This window comes from Pseudophryne corroboree, chromosome 4, assembly GCF_028390025.1.
Source record: "Pseudophryne corroboree isolate aPseCor3 chromosome 4, aPseCor3.hap2, whole genome shotgun sequence".
NCBI lineage: Eukaryota > Metazoa > Chordata > Amphibia > Anura > Myobatrachidae > Pseudophryne > Pseudophryne corroboree.
In genome coordinates this window covers 203,406,059-203,420,957 of record NC_086447.1, presented here as the reverse complement: position 1 = coordinate 203,420,957, position 14,899 = coordinate 203,406,059, and the positions used below count along the sequence as shown (strand labels likewise).

At 47.2% G+C, this 14,899-nt stretch overlaps 1 protein-coding gene across 6 annotated transcripts in view; it reads left to right on the top strand.

Annotated features, from left to right (window-relative positions):
• Nucleotides 1-14,899, top strand: part of SCLY (selenocysteine lyase) — a 215,140-nt gene that overhangs the window by 149,295 nt on the left and 50,946 nt on the right. For 5 of the 6 annotated variants that reach the window (XM_063915807.1, XM_063915803.1, XM_063915805.1 and 2 more), the window contains 3 exons: nt 5,101-5,184; nt 12,211-12,310; nt 13,235-13,310. In XM_063915807.1, the coding sequence (XP_063771877.1) occupies nt 5,101-5,184; nt 12,211-12,310; nt 13,235-13,310 (260 nt within the window). The remainder of the gene's footprint in view (nt 1-5,100; nt 5,185-12,210; nt 12,311-13,234; nt 13,311-14,899) is intronic. The other variant, XM_063915806.1, reaches the window with a different exon arrangement.

Below are 14,899 nucleotides of genomic sequence, written 5' to 3'. Positions count from 1 at the left end.
TGGAGGCGGGCCTCCGATTGGCATCAATCAAGGTCCAGATTTCGGCCTTGTCAGTGTTCTTCCTGAAACAATTGGCCTCTCTTCCTGAGGTTCAGACCTTTGTGGAAGGGGTTCTGCACATCCAGCCTCCATTCGTGCCTGCAAGGGCACCGTGGGACCTTAACGTGGTATTGCGGTTCCTTCAATCGGATTGGTTTGAGCCTCTACAGAAGATAGAGCTGAAATTTCTCACTTGAAAAGTGGTGATGCTCTTGGCTTTGGCATCCGCAAGGCGGGTGTCTGAATTGGGGGCTTTGTCTCACAAGAGCCCTTGCCTGATCTTCCACGAAGATAGGCCAGAGTTGAGGACTCGTCAACATTTTCTTCCGAAGGTGGTTTCATCTTTCCACATAAACCAACCTATTGTAGTGCCAGTAGTTACTGACACATTCACTGATTCAAAATCTCTAGATGTGGTTAGAGCTTTGAAAATCTATGTCGCTAGAACGGTTCGTATACGGAAAACAGAGACTCTATTTGTACTGTATGATCACAACAAGATTGGGTGTCCTGCTTCCAAGCAGACTATTGCACGTTGGATTAGAAAAACAATTCAGCAAGCTCATACTACGGCTGGATTGCCGTTACCGACGTCGGTGACGGCCCACTCCATTAGGAAGGTGGGCTCATCCTGTACGGCTGCCCGGGGGGTCTCGGCATTACAACTTTGCCGAGCAGCTACTTGGTCAGGGTCAAACACATTTGCTAAATTCTACAAGTTTGACACCTTGGCCGATGAGGACCTCAAGTTTGGTCAATCGGTGCTGCAGGGTCATCCGCACTCTCCCGCCCGTACTTGAGCTTTGGTATAGACCCCATGGTCTTGATGTCGTCCCCAGCATCCTCTAGGACATATGAGAAAATAGGATTTTGATAACCTACCAGTAAATCCTTTTCTCCTAGTCCGTAGAGGATGCTGGGCGCCCGTCCCAGTGCGTACTTTACCTGCAGTTTAGTTATTAGAATTACACAAGTTGTGCTATCTTGGTTTCAGCATGTTGCTGCATTTGGTTCATGCCTGTTGGCGTGTGTTATGTTGAATGCCATGTGTGCGGCATGGTTGAGGGTGTGAGTTGGTAGATATCTCACCACTAGTTAAGTAATTCCTTTCCTCGAAATGTCACTCACCCTGGGCACAGTTCCTACAACTGAGGTCTGGAGGAGGGGCATAGAGGGATGAGCCAGTTCACACCCAATGAAAAGTCTTTAGAGTGCCCATGTCTCCTGCGGTTCCCGTCTATACCCCATGGTCTTGATGTCGTCCCCAGCATCCTCTACGGACTAGGAGAAAAGGATTTACCGTTAGGTTATCAAAATCCTATTTTCGTGGTCCTTAGACCGGACAGAGGCCAATCCTAAACTGAAATCCCTCGATTTCTACCAAAAGAGACTCGAATTCAAGGTGGAATCTCTTAGGACAGTGATTTCCAGTCGGTGGAAAGAGGTTTCATTGTTTCGGTAGACATAAAGGATGCCTACTTACAGATTTCCATTTTCCTCGGCGTCACTGAGGTTTGCAATTCAGAATTGTCATTACCAGTTTCAGTCGTTGCCGTTTGGTCTATCCACGGCTCCAAGGATTTTCATAATGGCGGAAATGATGGTTCTCCTTCAAAAGCATGAAGTCACGATTATCCCGTACTTGGACGATCTCCTGATAAAGGCGAGATCCAGGGACCAGTTGGTGCAAAACATTGCACTATCCCTGACAGTTCTTTAACAACATGGTTGGCTCCTAAACTTGCCAAAAGCAGAGTTCCAACAACGCGGCTGTGGTTTTTTTTTGGGAAGGATACTGTACACAGAACTACAGAGTTTTTCTTCCAAGGAAAAAGGCTCTGGAACTTCAGAGCCTGGTCAAACATGTTCTGAAACTAGCAAAAGTGTCAATCTATCAATGCATTCGGTTGCTGGGAAAGATGGTTGCTGCCTACGAGGCCATTCAGTTGGCAGATTTCATGCCAGAGTGTTCCAGTGGGACCTGTTGGACAAGTGGTCCGGATCCCACTTACACATGCACCGAAAGATTATCCTGTCTTCTGAGATCAGAATCTCACTCTTGTGGTGGCTACACAGCTCTCACCTCCTAGTGGGGCGCAGGTTCGGGATCCAGGACTGGATCTTGGTAGCCACGGATGTAAGCCTCCGAGGCTGGGGTGCAGTCACATGGAGGAAAATCTTCCAAGGAAGATGGTCAAGTCAAGAAACTTGTCTCCAATAAACGTTCTGGAGTTAAGGGCCATTTACAACTGCCTTCTGCAAGCGGAATATCTTCTTTGCGATCTGCCCATATTGATCCATTCGGACAATCTAACAGCAGTAGCGTACATAAACCGACAAGGCTGAACAAAAAGCAGAGCAGCGATGGCAGAAGCCACAAAGGTCCTCCGCAGGGCGGAAAGACATACAAACGCTCTGTCAGCAATCTTCATTCCAGGGACTTCTTCAGCAGACACGATCTCCATCCAGGAGAGTGGGGCCTCCACCAAGAGGTCTTCGCTGAGGTGACAAGTCGTTGGGGAGTTTTCTCAAGTAGACATGATGGCATCTCGTCTCAACAAGAAGCTTCATAGATATTGTTCCAGGTCGAGAGACCTCAAGCAATAGCATGCACTGGTGACACCTCCATTTCCTCTCATTCCAAAAGTTCTAAAAATAACAAGAACAAAGATTTCAGCAATCCTCATGGTCCTAGAATGGCCAAGGATGGCTTGATATCCAGATCTTCTGGAATTACTCATAGGAGATCTCTTCCCTCTTCGTCTGCGCAAGGACCTACTACGGCAGGGGCCGTGCGTGTATCAAGGCTTACCGTGGCTATGTTTGTCGGCTTGGCTGCTGAGCACAAAATCCTAGCCGTGAGGGTATTTCCAGTGAAGGCATTACCACACTTATTCAAGCCATAAAAAGGGTAACGTCTAAACATTACCACCGTTGTTGGAGAAAATATGTTCTTGGTGTGAATCCAAGAAGGCTCCTATGGAAGAGTTTCAGCTAGGATGTTTTCTCCATTTTCTACAAGCAGGTGTGGATGCGAGCCTAAAATTGGTCTCAATTAAGGTACAGATTTCAGCCTTATCGGTTTCTTTCAGAAATAATTGGCCTCCCTTCCAGAGGTTCAGACTTTTGGGAAAGGCATGTTGCACATCCAACCTCCATTTGTGCCTCCTGTGGCACCGTGGGATCTTAATGTGATGTTGCAGTTTCTTCCATCATATTGGTTTGCACCTTTACAGAAGGTGGAGTTGAAGTTCCCCACTTGAAAAGTTGTCATCCTGTTGGCCTTGGCTTCTGCAAGGCGAGTGTCTGAGTTAGCGGCCTTGTCTCACAAGAGCCCTTATTTGATCTTCCATGAAGATAGAGCAGAATTGAGGACACGTCAACAATTTCTGCCGAAGGTGGTTTCATCTTTCCACATAAACCAACCTATTGTGGTGCCTGTGGCCACTGACTCCTTCGTTGAGTCAAAGTTTTGAGATGGTCAGAGCTTTGAAGATTTATGTCGCCAGCCTGGCTCAGATTAGGAAAACAGAGGCTCTGTTTGTCCGGTTTGCTCCCAACAAGATGGGGTGCCCTGCTTCCAAGCAGACTATTGTATGCTGGATCTGTGGTACGATTCAGCATGCTCACGGCTGGATTGCCGTTACCGAAATCGGTGAGGGCCCATTCTTCTAGAAAGGTGGGCTCGTCCTAGGCGGCTGCCGGAGGGGTCTCGGCATTGCAACTTTGCCGAGCAGCTACTTGGCAAACACTATTGTTAAGTTTTACAAGTTTCGTATCTTGGCCGATGATGACCTCAAGTTTGGTCATGCGGTACTGCAGAGTCATTCGCACTCTCCCGCCCGTTCTAGAGCTTTGGTATAACCCCATGGTTCTGAATGTGACACCAGCATCCTCTAGGACGTATGAGAAAATAGGATTTTAATACCTACCGGTAAATCCTTTTCTCTTAGTCCGTAGAGGATGCTGGGCGCCCGTCCCAGTGCGTACTGTATCTGCAGTTGTAACTTGTGGTTACACACATGTTGTGTTACGGTTCTTGTCAGCATGTTGCTGCAATCGTTCATGCCGTTGGCTTGTATTCTGTTGAATGCCACGTTCTGCGGCATGCTTGAGGTGTGAGCTGGTAAGATTCTCACCGTGGTTTAACAATAAATCCTTTCCTCAAAATGCCCGTCTCCCTGGGCACAGTTCCTATAACTGGAGTCTGGAGGAGGGGCATAGAGGGAGGAGCCAGTTCACACCCTTTGAAAGTCTTAAAGTGCCCATGTCCTCCTGTGGATCCCGTCTATATCCCATGGTTCTGAATGTGACCCCAGCATCCTCTACGGACTAAGAGAAAAGGATTTACCGGTAGGTATTAAAATCCTATTTACTGCATCTAACATTACCCCATTACTGTGTACATTACATTGTTACTATGTACATTACTGCATCTTACATTACCGTAATACTGTGTACATCTCATTGTTACTATGTACATTGCTGCATGTTACATTCCCCCATTACTGTGTACATCTCATTGTTACTATGTACATTGCTGCATGTTACATTACCCTAATACTGTGTACATTACCTTCTTGGTACATACCCTTATTACCATGTACATTAGCTGCATGTCACATTCCCCCATTACTGTGTACATCACATTGTTACCATGTGCATTGCTGCATGTTACATTCCCCCATTACTGTGTACATCTCATTGTTACTATGTACATTGCTGCATGTTACATTCCCCCATTACTATGTACATCTCATTGTTACTATGTACATTGCTGCATGTTACATTACCCTAATACTGTGTACATTACCTTCTTTGTACATACCCTTATTACCATGTACATTAGCTGCATGTCACATTCCCCCATTACTGTGTACATCTCATTGTTACTATGTACATTGCTGCATGTTACATTCCCCCATTACTGTGTACATCTCATTGTTACTATGTACATTGCTGCATGTTACATTACCCTAATACTGTGTACATTACCTTCTTGGTACATACCCTTATTACCATGTACATTAGCTGCATGTCACATTCTTGCTTTTTCTCCAGGCTGCAGAGTTAGTAATCTTACATTGTGCAGAGTATGAGAATCACATGAAGGGCGTGCGGGACTATCTGGAGCAGAGATTACGGGTAAGCAGTTCCTTAGAACAAAGACATTTTTTAGGGGGAAATGTACATATTGTTTGGGACCACAATTAAAGTTTACATTTGGTTCTCACAAGGAGTTATGGGGATCTTTATGTGATGTTCCCTATTAACAGTATGCAAATAAGACACTCAAACAGTCTTCTGGGTAATGCCGTTTACATGGCAGTCAGAAGAGTCACAGATACTACACAGAATGATTCTCCAGGTCTCAGCTGGTGGAGGTCAGGTCGGTTATGGATCAGTGGGGTCGAACACTATTGGTCGACATGGGGAAAAAGCCAACACAGTGAAAGGGTCGACACGGGACAGGCCGACACATGAAAAGGTCGACATTCAATTTTTTTAAATGTTTTTTGTGTAATTTTTTGCATAACATGACCAGGAACCCCAATTAGTGAACCACGTCCCCTCGCAGCTGCGAGCAAAGGTGTCTCGCTCCGCTACTACTGCACTCGGCACAGGTTACTATTCCTAATTGTAGTCTGTATTGTAAAGCCATGTCAACCTTTTCATGTGTTGACCTTTTTACAGTGTCGTCCTTTTTCCCATGTTGACCTTGTCCATGTCGACCTTCCATGTTGATACCGTCAAGTCTCCTTTACTTTTTGCCCATGGGCAACGAGAGGAGGAGGGGGAGCGGGTACTCCTTACCCGGTACTGGGCAGGCTGGAGTTGCCTGGCGGAAACCCTGCGTCAGTAGCACATTGGGCACGGAGATAGAGGAGATTGTTTTTTCTCTAACGTCCTAGTGGATGCTGGGGACTCCGTCAGGACCATGGGGATTAGCGGGCTCCGCAGGAGACAGGGCACATCTAAAAAAGCTTTTAGGTCACATGGTGTGTACTGGCTCCTCCCCCTATGACCCTCCTCCAAGCCTCAGTTAGGTTTTTGTGCCCGTCCGAGAGGGTGCAATCTAGGTGGCTCTCTTAAAGAGCTGTTTAGAAAAGTTTTTTTTTAGGTTTCTAATCAGTGATTCCTGCTGGCGACAGGATCACTGCAACGAGGGACTTAGGGGAGAGACTTGCAACTCACCTGCGTGCAGGAGGATTGAAGTCTTAGGCTACTGGACACTGAGCTCCAGAGGGAGTCGGAACACAGGTCAGCCTGGGGTTCGTCCCGGAGCCGCGCCGCCGATCCCCCTTACAGACGCTGAAGAACGGCAGAACGGAGGTCCGGAAACAGGCGGCAGAAGACTTCTCAGTCTTCATGAAGGTAGCGCACAGCACTGCAGCTGTGCGCCATTGTTGCTACACGGCTCACTGATCTCGGTCACGGAGGGTGCAGGGCGCTGCTGGGGGCGCCCTGGGCAGCAATATAGATTACCTTAGAGGCAAATAAATACATCACATATAGCCATTAAGGCTATATGTATGTATTTAACCCAGGCCAGTTTTCCTAATAACCGGGAGAAAAACCCGCCGAGAAAGGGGCGGAGCTTATTCTCCTCAGCACTCAGCGCCATTTTCCTGACCAGCTCCGCTGGTGAGGAAGGCTCCCACTCTCCCCTGCACTACAGAAACAGAGTTAAAGAGAAGGGGGGCATAAATTGGCGATATAATTATATATTAAGAGCGCATATATATATAGAAACAACACCTTCTAGGGTTGTTATATACATTATGGCGTTTTTGGTGTGTGCTGGCAAACTCTCCCTCTGTCTCCCCAAAGGGCTAGTGGGTCCTGTCCTCTATCAGAGCATTCCCTGTGTGTGTGCAGTAGGTCGGTACGTGTGTGTCGACATGTATGAGGAAAATGTTGGTGAGGAGACGGAGAAAATTGCCTGTAATGGTGATGTCACTCTCTAGGGAGTCGACACCGGAATGGATGGCTTATTTAGGGAATTACGTGATAATGTCAACACGCTGCAAGCCGGTTGACGACATGAGACAGCCGGCGGACAAATTAGTATCGGTCCAGGCGTCTCAGACACCGTCAGGGGCTTGTAAAAACGCCCATTTACCTCAGTCGGTCGACAGACACTGACGCGGACACTGACCCCAGTGTCGACGGTGAAGAAACAAACGTATTTTTCCTTTAGGGCCACAAGTTACATGTTAAGGGCAATGAAGGAGGTGTTACATATTTCTGATACCACAAGTACCACAAATAAGGGTATTTTGTAGGGTGGGAATAAACTACTTGTAGTTTTGCCTGAATCAGATAAATTAAATGAAGTGTGTGATACGTGGGGTTCCTCCGATAGAAAGTTATGGGCGGTATACCCTTTTCCCGCCAGAAGTAAGGGCGAGTTGGAAAACACACCTTAGGGTGGATAAGGCGCTCACACGCTTATAAAAAACATGGCGTTACCGTTTCCAGATACGGCCGCCCTCAAGGAGCCAGCTGATAGGAAGCTGGAAAATATCATAACAGTATATACACACATACTGGTGTTATACTACGACCAGCAATCGCCTCAGCCTGGATGTGCAGCGCTGAGGGGGCTTGGTCGGATTTCCTGACTGAAAATTTTGATACCCTTGACAGGGACAGGATTTTATTGTCTATAGAGCATTTTAAGGATGCATTTCTATATATGCGTGATGCGCAGAGGCATATTTGCATTCTGGCATCAAGAGTAAATGTGATGTACATATCTGCCAGACGAAGACACGACAGTGGTCAGGTGAGGCAGATTCCAGACGGCATATGGAAGTATTGCCGTATAAAGGGGCGGTCCATTGGACCTGGTGGCCATGGCAACAGCTGAAAAATCCACCTTTTGTTACCCCGAGTCACATATTGGCAGAAAAGGACACAGTCTTTCAGTCTCAGTCCTTTCGTCCTCATACGGGCAGGCGGGCAAAGGCCAGTCATATCTGCCCAGGGGTAGAGGAAAGGGAAGAAGACTGCAGCAAGCAGCTCATTCCCAGGAACAGAAGCTCCTCACGGCTTCTGCCAAGTCCGCAGCATAACGCTGGGGCCGTACAAGCGGACTCAGGTGCGGTAGGGGGTCATCTCAAGAGTTTCAGCAACACTCGCAAGGGAACTCCGGGATCCTACATGTAATATCCCAGGTGTACATTGGAAATTCGAGACGTCTCCCCCTCACACAATTCACAGGCTGTATTCCCAGCAGGTGATAATCAAAGTACCCTTCTTACAACAAGGAAGGGGGTAGTATTCCACACTATATTGTGGTACTGAAGCCAACCGGCTCGGTGAGATCTGAAATATTTGAACACTTACATACAAGCGTTCAAATCAAGATGGAGTCACTCGGAGCAGTGATAGCGAACCAGGAAGTAGGGGACGATATGGTGTCACTGGATATCAGGGACGCTTACCTACAGGTCCAAATTTGCCCTTCTCACCACGGGTACTTCAGGTTCCTGGTACAGAACTGTCACTATCAGTTCAGACGCGGCCGTTTGGATTGTCCACGGCGCCCCGGGTCTTTACCAAGGTAATGACCGGAATGATGATTTTTCTTAAAAGAAACATGGACGCTTTCCTGATAAGGGCAAGGTCCAGAGAACAGTTGGAGGTCGGAGTAGCACTATCTTAAGTAGTTCTACGACAGCACGAGGGGATTCTAAATATTCCAAAATCGCAGCTTTTTCCGACGACACGTCTACTGTTCCTAGGGATGATTCTGGACACAGTCCAGAAAAACATGTTTCTCCCAGTGGAGAAAGCCAGGGAGTTATCCGAGCTAATCGGGATCCTCCTAAAACCAGGAAAAGTGTCAGTGCATCATTGCACAAGAGTCCTGGTAAAAATGGTGGCTTATTACGAAGCAATTCCATTCGGCAGATTTCCCGCAAGAACTCTTCAGTGGGATCTGCTGGACAAATGGTCCGGATCGCATCCTCAGATGCATCAGCGGATAACCCTATATCCAAGGACAAGGGTGTCTCTCCTGTGGTGATTACAGAGTGCTCATCTTCTAGAGGGCCGCAAATTCGGCATTCAGGATTGGATGCCGGTGACCACGGAGGCCAGCCTGAGAGGCTGGGGAACAGTCACACAGGGAAAAAAAAAAAATTTCCAGGGAAGTGTGATTAAGTCTGGAGAATTCTCTCCGCATAAATAAGCTTAGAGCAAATTTATAATGTTCTAAACTTAGCTAGACCTCTGCTTCAAGGTCAGCCGGTATTGATCCAGTGGGATAACATCACGGCAGTCGCCCACGTAAACAGAAAGGGCGGCACAAGAAGCAGGAGGGCAGTGACAAAACTGCAAGGATTTTTCGCTAGGCGGAAAATCATGTGATAGCACTGTCAGCAGTGTTCTTTCCGGGAGTGGACGACTGGGAAGCAGACTTCCTCAGCAGGCATGACCTCCACCCGGGAGAGTGGAAACTTCATAGGGAAGTTTTTCAACATGATTGTGGACCGTTGGCAAAGACCAAAGGTGGACATGATGGCGTCCCGCCCGAACAAAAAACGGGACAGGTATTCCGCCAGGTCATGAGACCTTCAGGCGATAGCTGTGGATGTTCTGGTAACACCGTGGGTGTACCAGTCAGTGTATGTGTTCCCTCCTCTGTTTCTCATAACCAAGGTATTGAGAATTATAAGACATAGAGGAGTATGAACTATACTAGTGGCTCCGGATTGGCCAAGAGGGACTTGGTACCCGGAACTTCAAGAAATGCTCACAGAGGACTAAGGGCCTGGGGAGCTAAGAAGGGACTTGCTTCAGCAAGTACCATGTCTATTCCAAGATTTACCGCGGCTGCGTTTGACGGCATGGCGGTTGAATGCCGGATCCTGAAGGGAAAAGGCATTCCATAAGAGGTCATACCTACCCTGGTCAAAGCCAGGAAGGAGGTGACCGCACAACGTCATCACCACATGTGGTGAAAATATGTTGCGTGGGTGAGGCCAGGAAGGCTCCACGACGGAAATTCAACTAGGTCGATTTCTACACTTCCTGAAAACAGGAGTGTTTTGGGCCTCAAATTGGGGTTCATTAACATTTAAATTTCGGCCCTGTAGATTTTCTTCCAGAAAGAATTGACTTCAGTTCCTGAAGTCCAGATTGTAAAGGGTGTATTGCATATACAGCTTTTTTGTGCCTCTAGGGGCACCGTGAGGTTTCAACATAGTGTTGGGATTTCTTAAAATCATATTGGTTTGAACAGCTCAAATCTGTGGATTTGAAATATCTCACATGGAAAGTGACCATGCTGTCGACCAATATCTCACATGGGAAGTGACCATGTGTTAGCCCTGGCCTCGGCCAGGCGATTGTCAGAATGGGCGGCTTTGTCTTACAGAAGCCCATATTAAAATTTTCCATTTGAACAGGGCAGAACTGGGACTCGTCTCCAGTTTCTTCCTAAAGGGGTGTCAGCGTTTTCACCTGAAACAACCTGTTGTGGTGCCTGCGGCTACTAGGGACTTGGAGGACTCCAAGTTACTAGACGTTGTCAGGGCCCTAAAAATATATATATATATATATATATATATATATAGTTAGGACGGCTGGAGTCAGAAAGTCTGACTTGCTGTTTATATTGTATGCACCCAACAAGCTGGGTGCTCCTGCTTCTAAGCAGTCTATTGCACGCTGGATTTGTAGTACAATTCAGCTTGCACATTCTGTGGCAGGCCTGCCACAGCCGAAATATGTAGATGCCCATTCCACAAGGAAGGTGGGCTCATCCTGGGCGGCTGCCCGAGGAGTCTCGGCATTACAACTTTGCCGAGCAGCTACGTGGTCAGGGGAGAACACGTTTGTAAAATTTTACAAATTTGATACTCTGGCTAAGGAGGACCTGGAGTTCTCTCATTCGGTGCTGCAGAGTCATCCGCACTCTCCCGCCCGTTTGGGAGCTTTGGTATAATCCCCATGGTCCTGACGGAGTCCCCAGCATCCACTAGGACGTTAGAGAAAATAAGAATTTACTTACCGATAATTCTATTTCTCGTAGTCCGTAGTGGATGCTGGGCGCCCATCCCAAGTGCGGATTGTCTGCAATGCTTGTACATAGTTATTGTTACAAAAATCGGGTTATTACTATTGTTGTGAGCCATCTTTTCAGAGGCTACTTCGTTTTGTTATCATACTGTTAACTGGGTTCAGATCACAAGTTGTACGGTGTGATTGGTGTGGCTGGTATGAGTCTTACCCGGGATTCAAGATCCTTCCTTATTGTGTACGCTCGTCCGGGCACAGTACCTAACTGAGGCTTGGAGGAGGGTCATAGGGGGAGGAGCCAGTACACACCATGTGACCTAAAAGCTTTTTTAGATGTGCCCTGTCTCCTGCGGAGCCCGCTAATCCCCATGGTCCTGACGGAGTCCCCAGCATCCACTACGGACTACGAGAAATAGAATTATCGGTAAGTAAATTCTTATTTTTATGACATTTAACAGTTGCACTTCAGTGGAGAGTATAATTCCCAGTGCCTTGCAAAATGCAAATCTACATACACACAAAAGTGCCACATGTGGTACAGAGACTCCTGATGTCTACTTACACGATTCATTTTCATATAATGTCTACAGGGAACGGAAAAAGGGTGGATACCCGAAGCACAGGATATTTATGTATGTCAGAGTAGGTACTGTAGGTCTTATCCAAAGTGTTAAGATAGTAAATCCCAATACGGATAAGGAAATTCAAAAGTTGGAGGTGCTCCCTTGAGAGCAGAGGGTCAACATCTTCTTTTTTTTCTTTTCAACGATTAATTTTAAGTCATAAATATTGCTAAACCGTACACTATATTAGGAGCCTAGAAGAAGTTGAACTCAATGAATAGTGGTTCTGCAGTGGTAGGAGGTTTATGTGGCAGCATACAGCTTCAAACTTCTCCACCACGCCTGCAAACCTATGGGAAGTTCTAGTTGTGCAGTTGTCTTCCAGGTGATGTGTTGCCTCCAGGGAACTTCAGAAATTGGGTTTTCTGTGTTTATCTTTACTTTCTATTTTCATTTAATCTGTATTATTCTAGTTTTCATATGATCGTTACTCTGGGTGTGTCACAGCTCATCTCAGTGCTACATCCTAATGTTAAAAGTTGTGAATGTGACTTTGTGATATATTTCCTTTTTGCAGGCTGTGTTTGGAAACCGGATCCGGTTAAACGCAGACTTCCCAGGAACGGCACGGCTTCCCAACACTTGCAATGTGTCTCTGCTTAGACCCTCAGTCTTGGGTGAGCACTCACAGGCTCTCAGTGTGACTTTCCCCTTATCTATCTTTCATAATGTTCTGCACTGTCTGACTCATGCAGCTATCACTTTCATGCCTACTGCCATAAAGGCTCCCATAGGACTACCACTGTAGTAATTGCAGATAATAGTGTAAGGCCAAATTGCATGTTAGAAGACAGCTTCATAAATCTTAGCCACCCTGTTGATGTCCCACGGTTCCTGGTTGTAATGCGTGGAGAGACCACACTCAGTACAGGAGAGCGATCAGCAGGTGTCACTACTACAGATGTGTCCTCATACATCTAGCCTCAATACGCCTCACGGCGGAAGATGCCTGGCGTGAGTGAACTGACAGGTCCCATGCAACTTCGCTAGCGTCGAGCCTCTTATTTTAACCGAATATATGTCTTGGTGCGTCTAATGATTAATTTGATATGCAACACTTGCTTATCTGTGTGTGAGAGAGTCTGTACATGCAGCACAAGGGAACTTGACATGGAGAAAGCCATGGCCGCTGCATCTTAGCACTTCGTATACAGATTCAGAAATTCAGTCACACAGATATACAGTGTCGTATATCAAATTAATCTCCCGGAGTGTTCTAGTCACATTGCGTTGCGACAAATACACATTTTAGGCAAAAAAGATGCCGAAAAGATGCCCAGCACTAGCAAAGTCTCATGTGACCTAGCGTGCCAGGAGGAGCTGTTTAGTGCGACTGCAGCAAGGACACATTTGTACACGTGGGACCTTGTTGTACTGAGTCAATTGGTGAGCTCCTATGAGTGAGGGACTGCAACAATGTGTGGGATGGGACTAAGTACACTGTTAATTAGTAAGTTAAAGTTGAATCCCCCCATAAGACACTGTTACTGTCGCTAATATGTGTAATCTCTCTCATTCCCTTATACATATTCTGATTGCAGGCCGTGAGTGGCTTTCACATTGTCATTATCTCCAAGCCAGCGTTGGAGCAGCGTGTCACTCAGATCGCGGAGACAGGTATGTGGAGGTTGAGCTGTCAGCTATCTCAGTACCACACGTATCATTTATGTAATGAGTCTGCATACCATTTTTTTAATCCTGAAGCAATCGCTATCTTCTCAGGTTCAAACTATTGCAAAAGTTCAGGTATCTCTGTTCAGACTTTGGGGCTGATCCTGATTAGGGTGCTGCTGCGACTGCATTAGTGTCTTTTGCCGTAGTCGCGTCTGCAATTATATGCTTATGATAGTATTAGACCTTCCTCTGGAGGACAGCCGTATGTATAAATGTGCTAGGACTGGACCACCCACTTTGAGCAGTTTCAGTCACAACCATCGGATGCTAGGTGCAGAATCAGTGAGTGTAGCCATCTGAGTCCAAATACCCACGATAGTCCCATAACACGCCAATCAGACAGAATGTCTGTGTGCATCTGTTTAGCCACCTCCCAGTCACTGCCCAGAACTTTACATTACCTGTACATGATACAACTGACATATTGTCCACTCAGGGGTGTATCTGCCTGTTAGCCAGGATGGCACTTGCCAGGGGCGCCGGCCAAGGAGGGGGCGCTGCCCGGCAGTGCTACCTGCCCCAGGGTGTAGAACGACATAGTAGTTCTTACTACATCCCTTAGCAGTGCTCATCCACTGCCGGACTCTCAGAAGCGTATTGCACTCTGACACTTTCTGTGGCTACAGTCACAATGATGGTGAATATAGCCGGGGAGTGAGGCACTTCCAGGTATGGGGAGGGGCGAGGCACTTCCTCTTCTTCATCCGCTCCCCTTCTCATTGGTCCCACGCGGTCTGTCACCAAGCACCAGCCACTACAATCAGCACCAGTCAGCAGTGCAGCATGACCATACCTGTACATTTTCTGCGGTACCGTAGCTGCACTGCATGGTCTATCCTGTCAGTCTGGATCACAGCTTACAAAGAGCTCTGTATGGAGAGGTATCTAGACCAGTGACTGCCTGTCCAGCTCTGTTGAGACTACAAGTCCCAGCACACCTTGTCAACTGAATTTGCTTAGACATGTAGTGCCATCACACCTAGAGAGGGTTTTTTAACTGTATGTATGTGTGCATACAGTATATCCCCTCGGTGTTCCTGTCCGCACCCTCCTTGTAATTACCCCTCAGTGTTCCTGACTGCACCATCCCTGTAACTGCCCCCTCAGTGACCCTGCCCTTACACTCCTGTAATTTCCTCTGTGTCCCTGCCCGCACCCTTCCCATAATTCCCCCTCAGTGTCCCTGCCCACACCCTCCCCGTAATTCCCTCTCAGTGTCCCTGACCTCAGCCTATCTGAAACTCCCCGCTTTGTGTCCCTGGGTGGGGGAGGTGGGGGGCACCAGTTCCTTACTTTGCCAGGGGCGCTCAGACCCCTAGATACACCCCTGAGTCCACTTTCTGCAAATTGTAATGTCATGCTAAAGCTGGGCATAAATAATAAGATTTTAAACCTACCGGTAAATCTTTATCTCCTAGTCCGTAGAGGATGCTGGGGACTCCGGGATATAGACGGGCTCCGCAGAAGACATGGGCACTATAAAGAACTTTAGAATGGGTGTGCACTGGCTCCTCCTTCTATGCCCCTCCTCC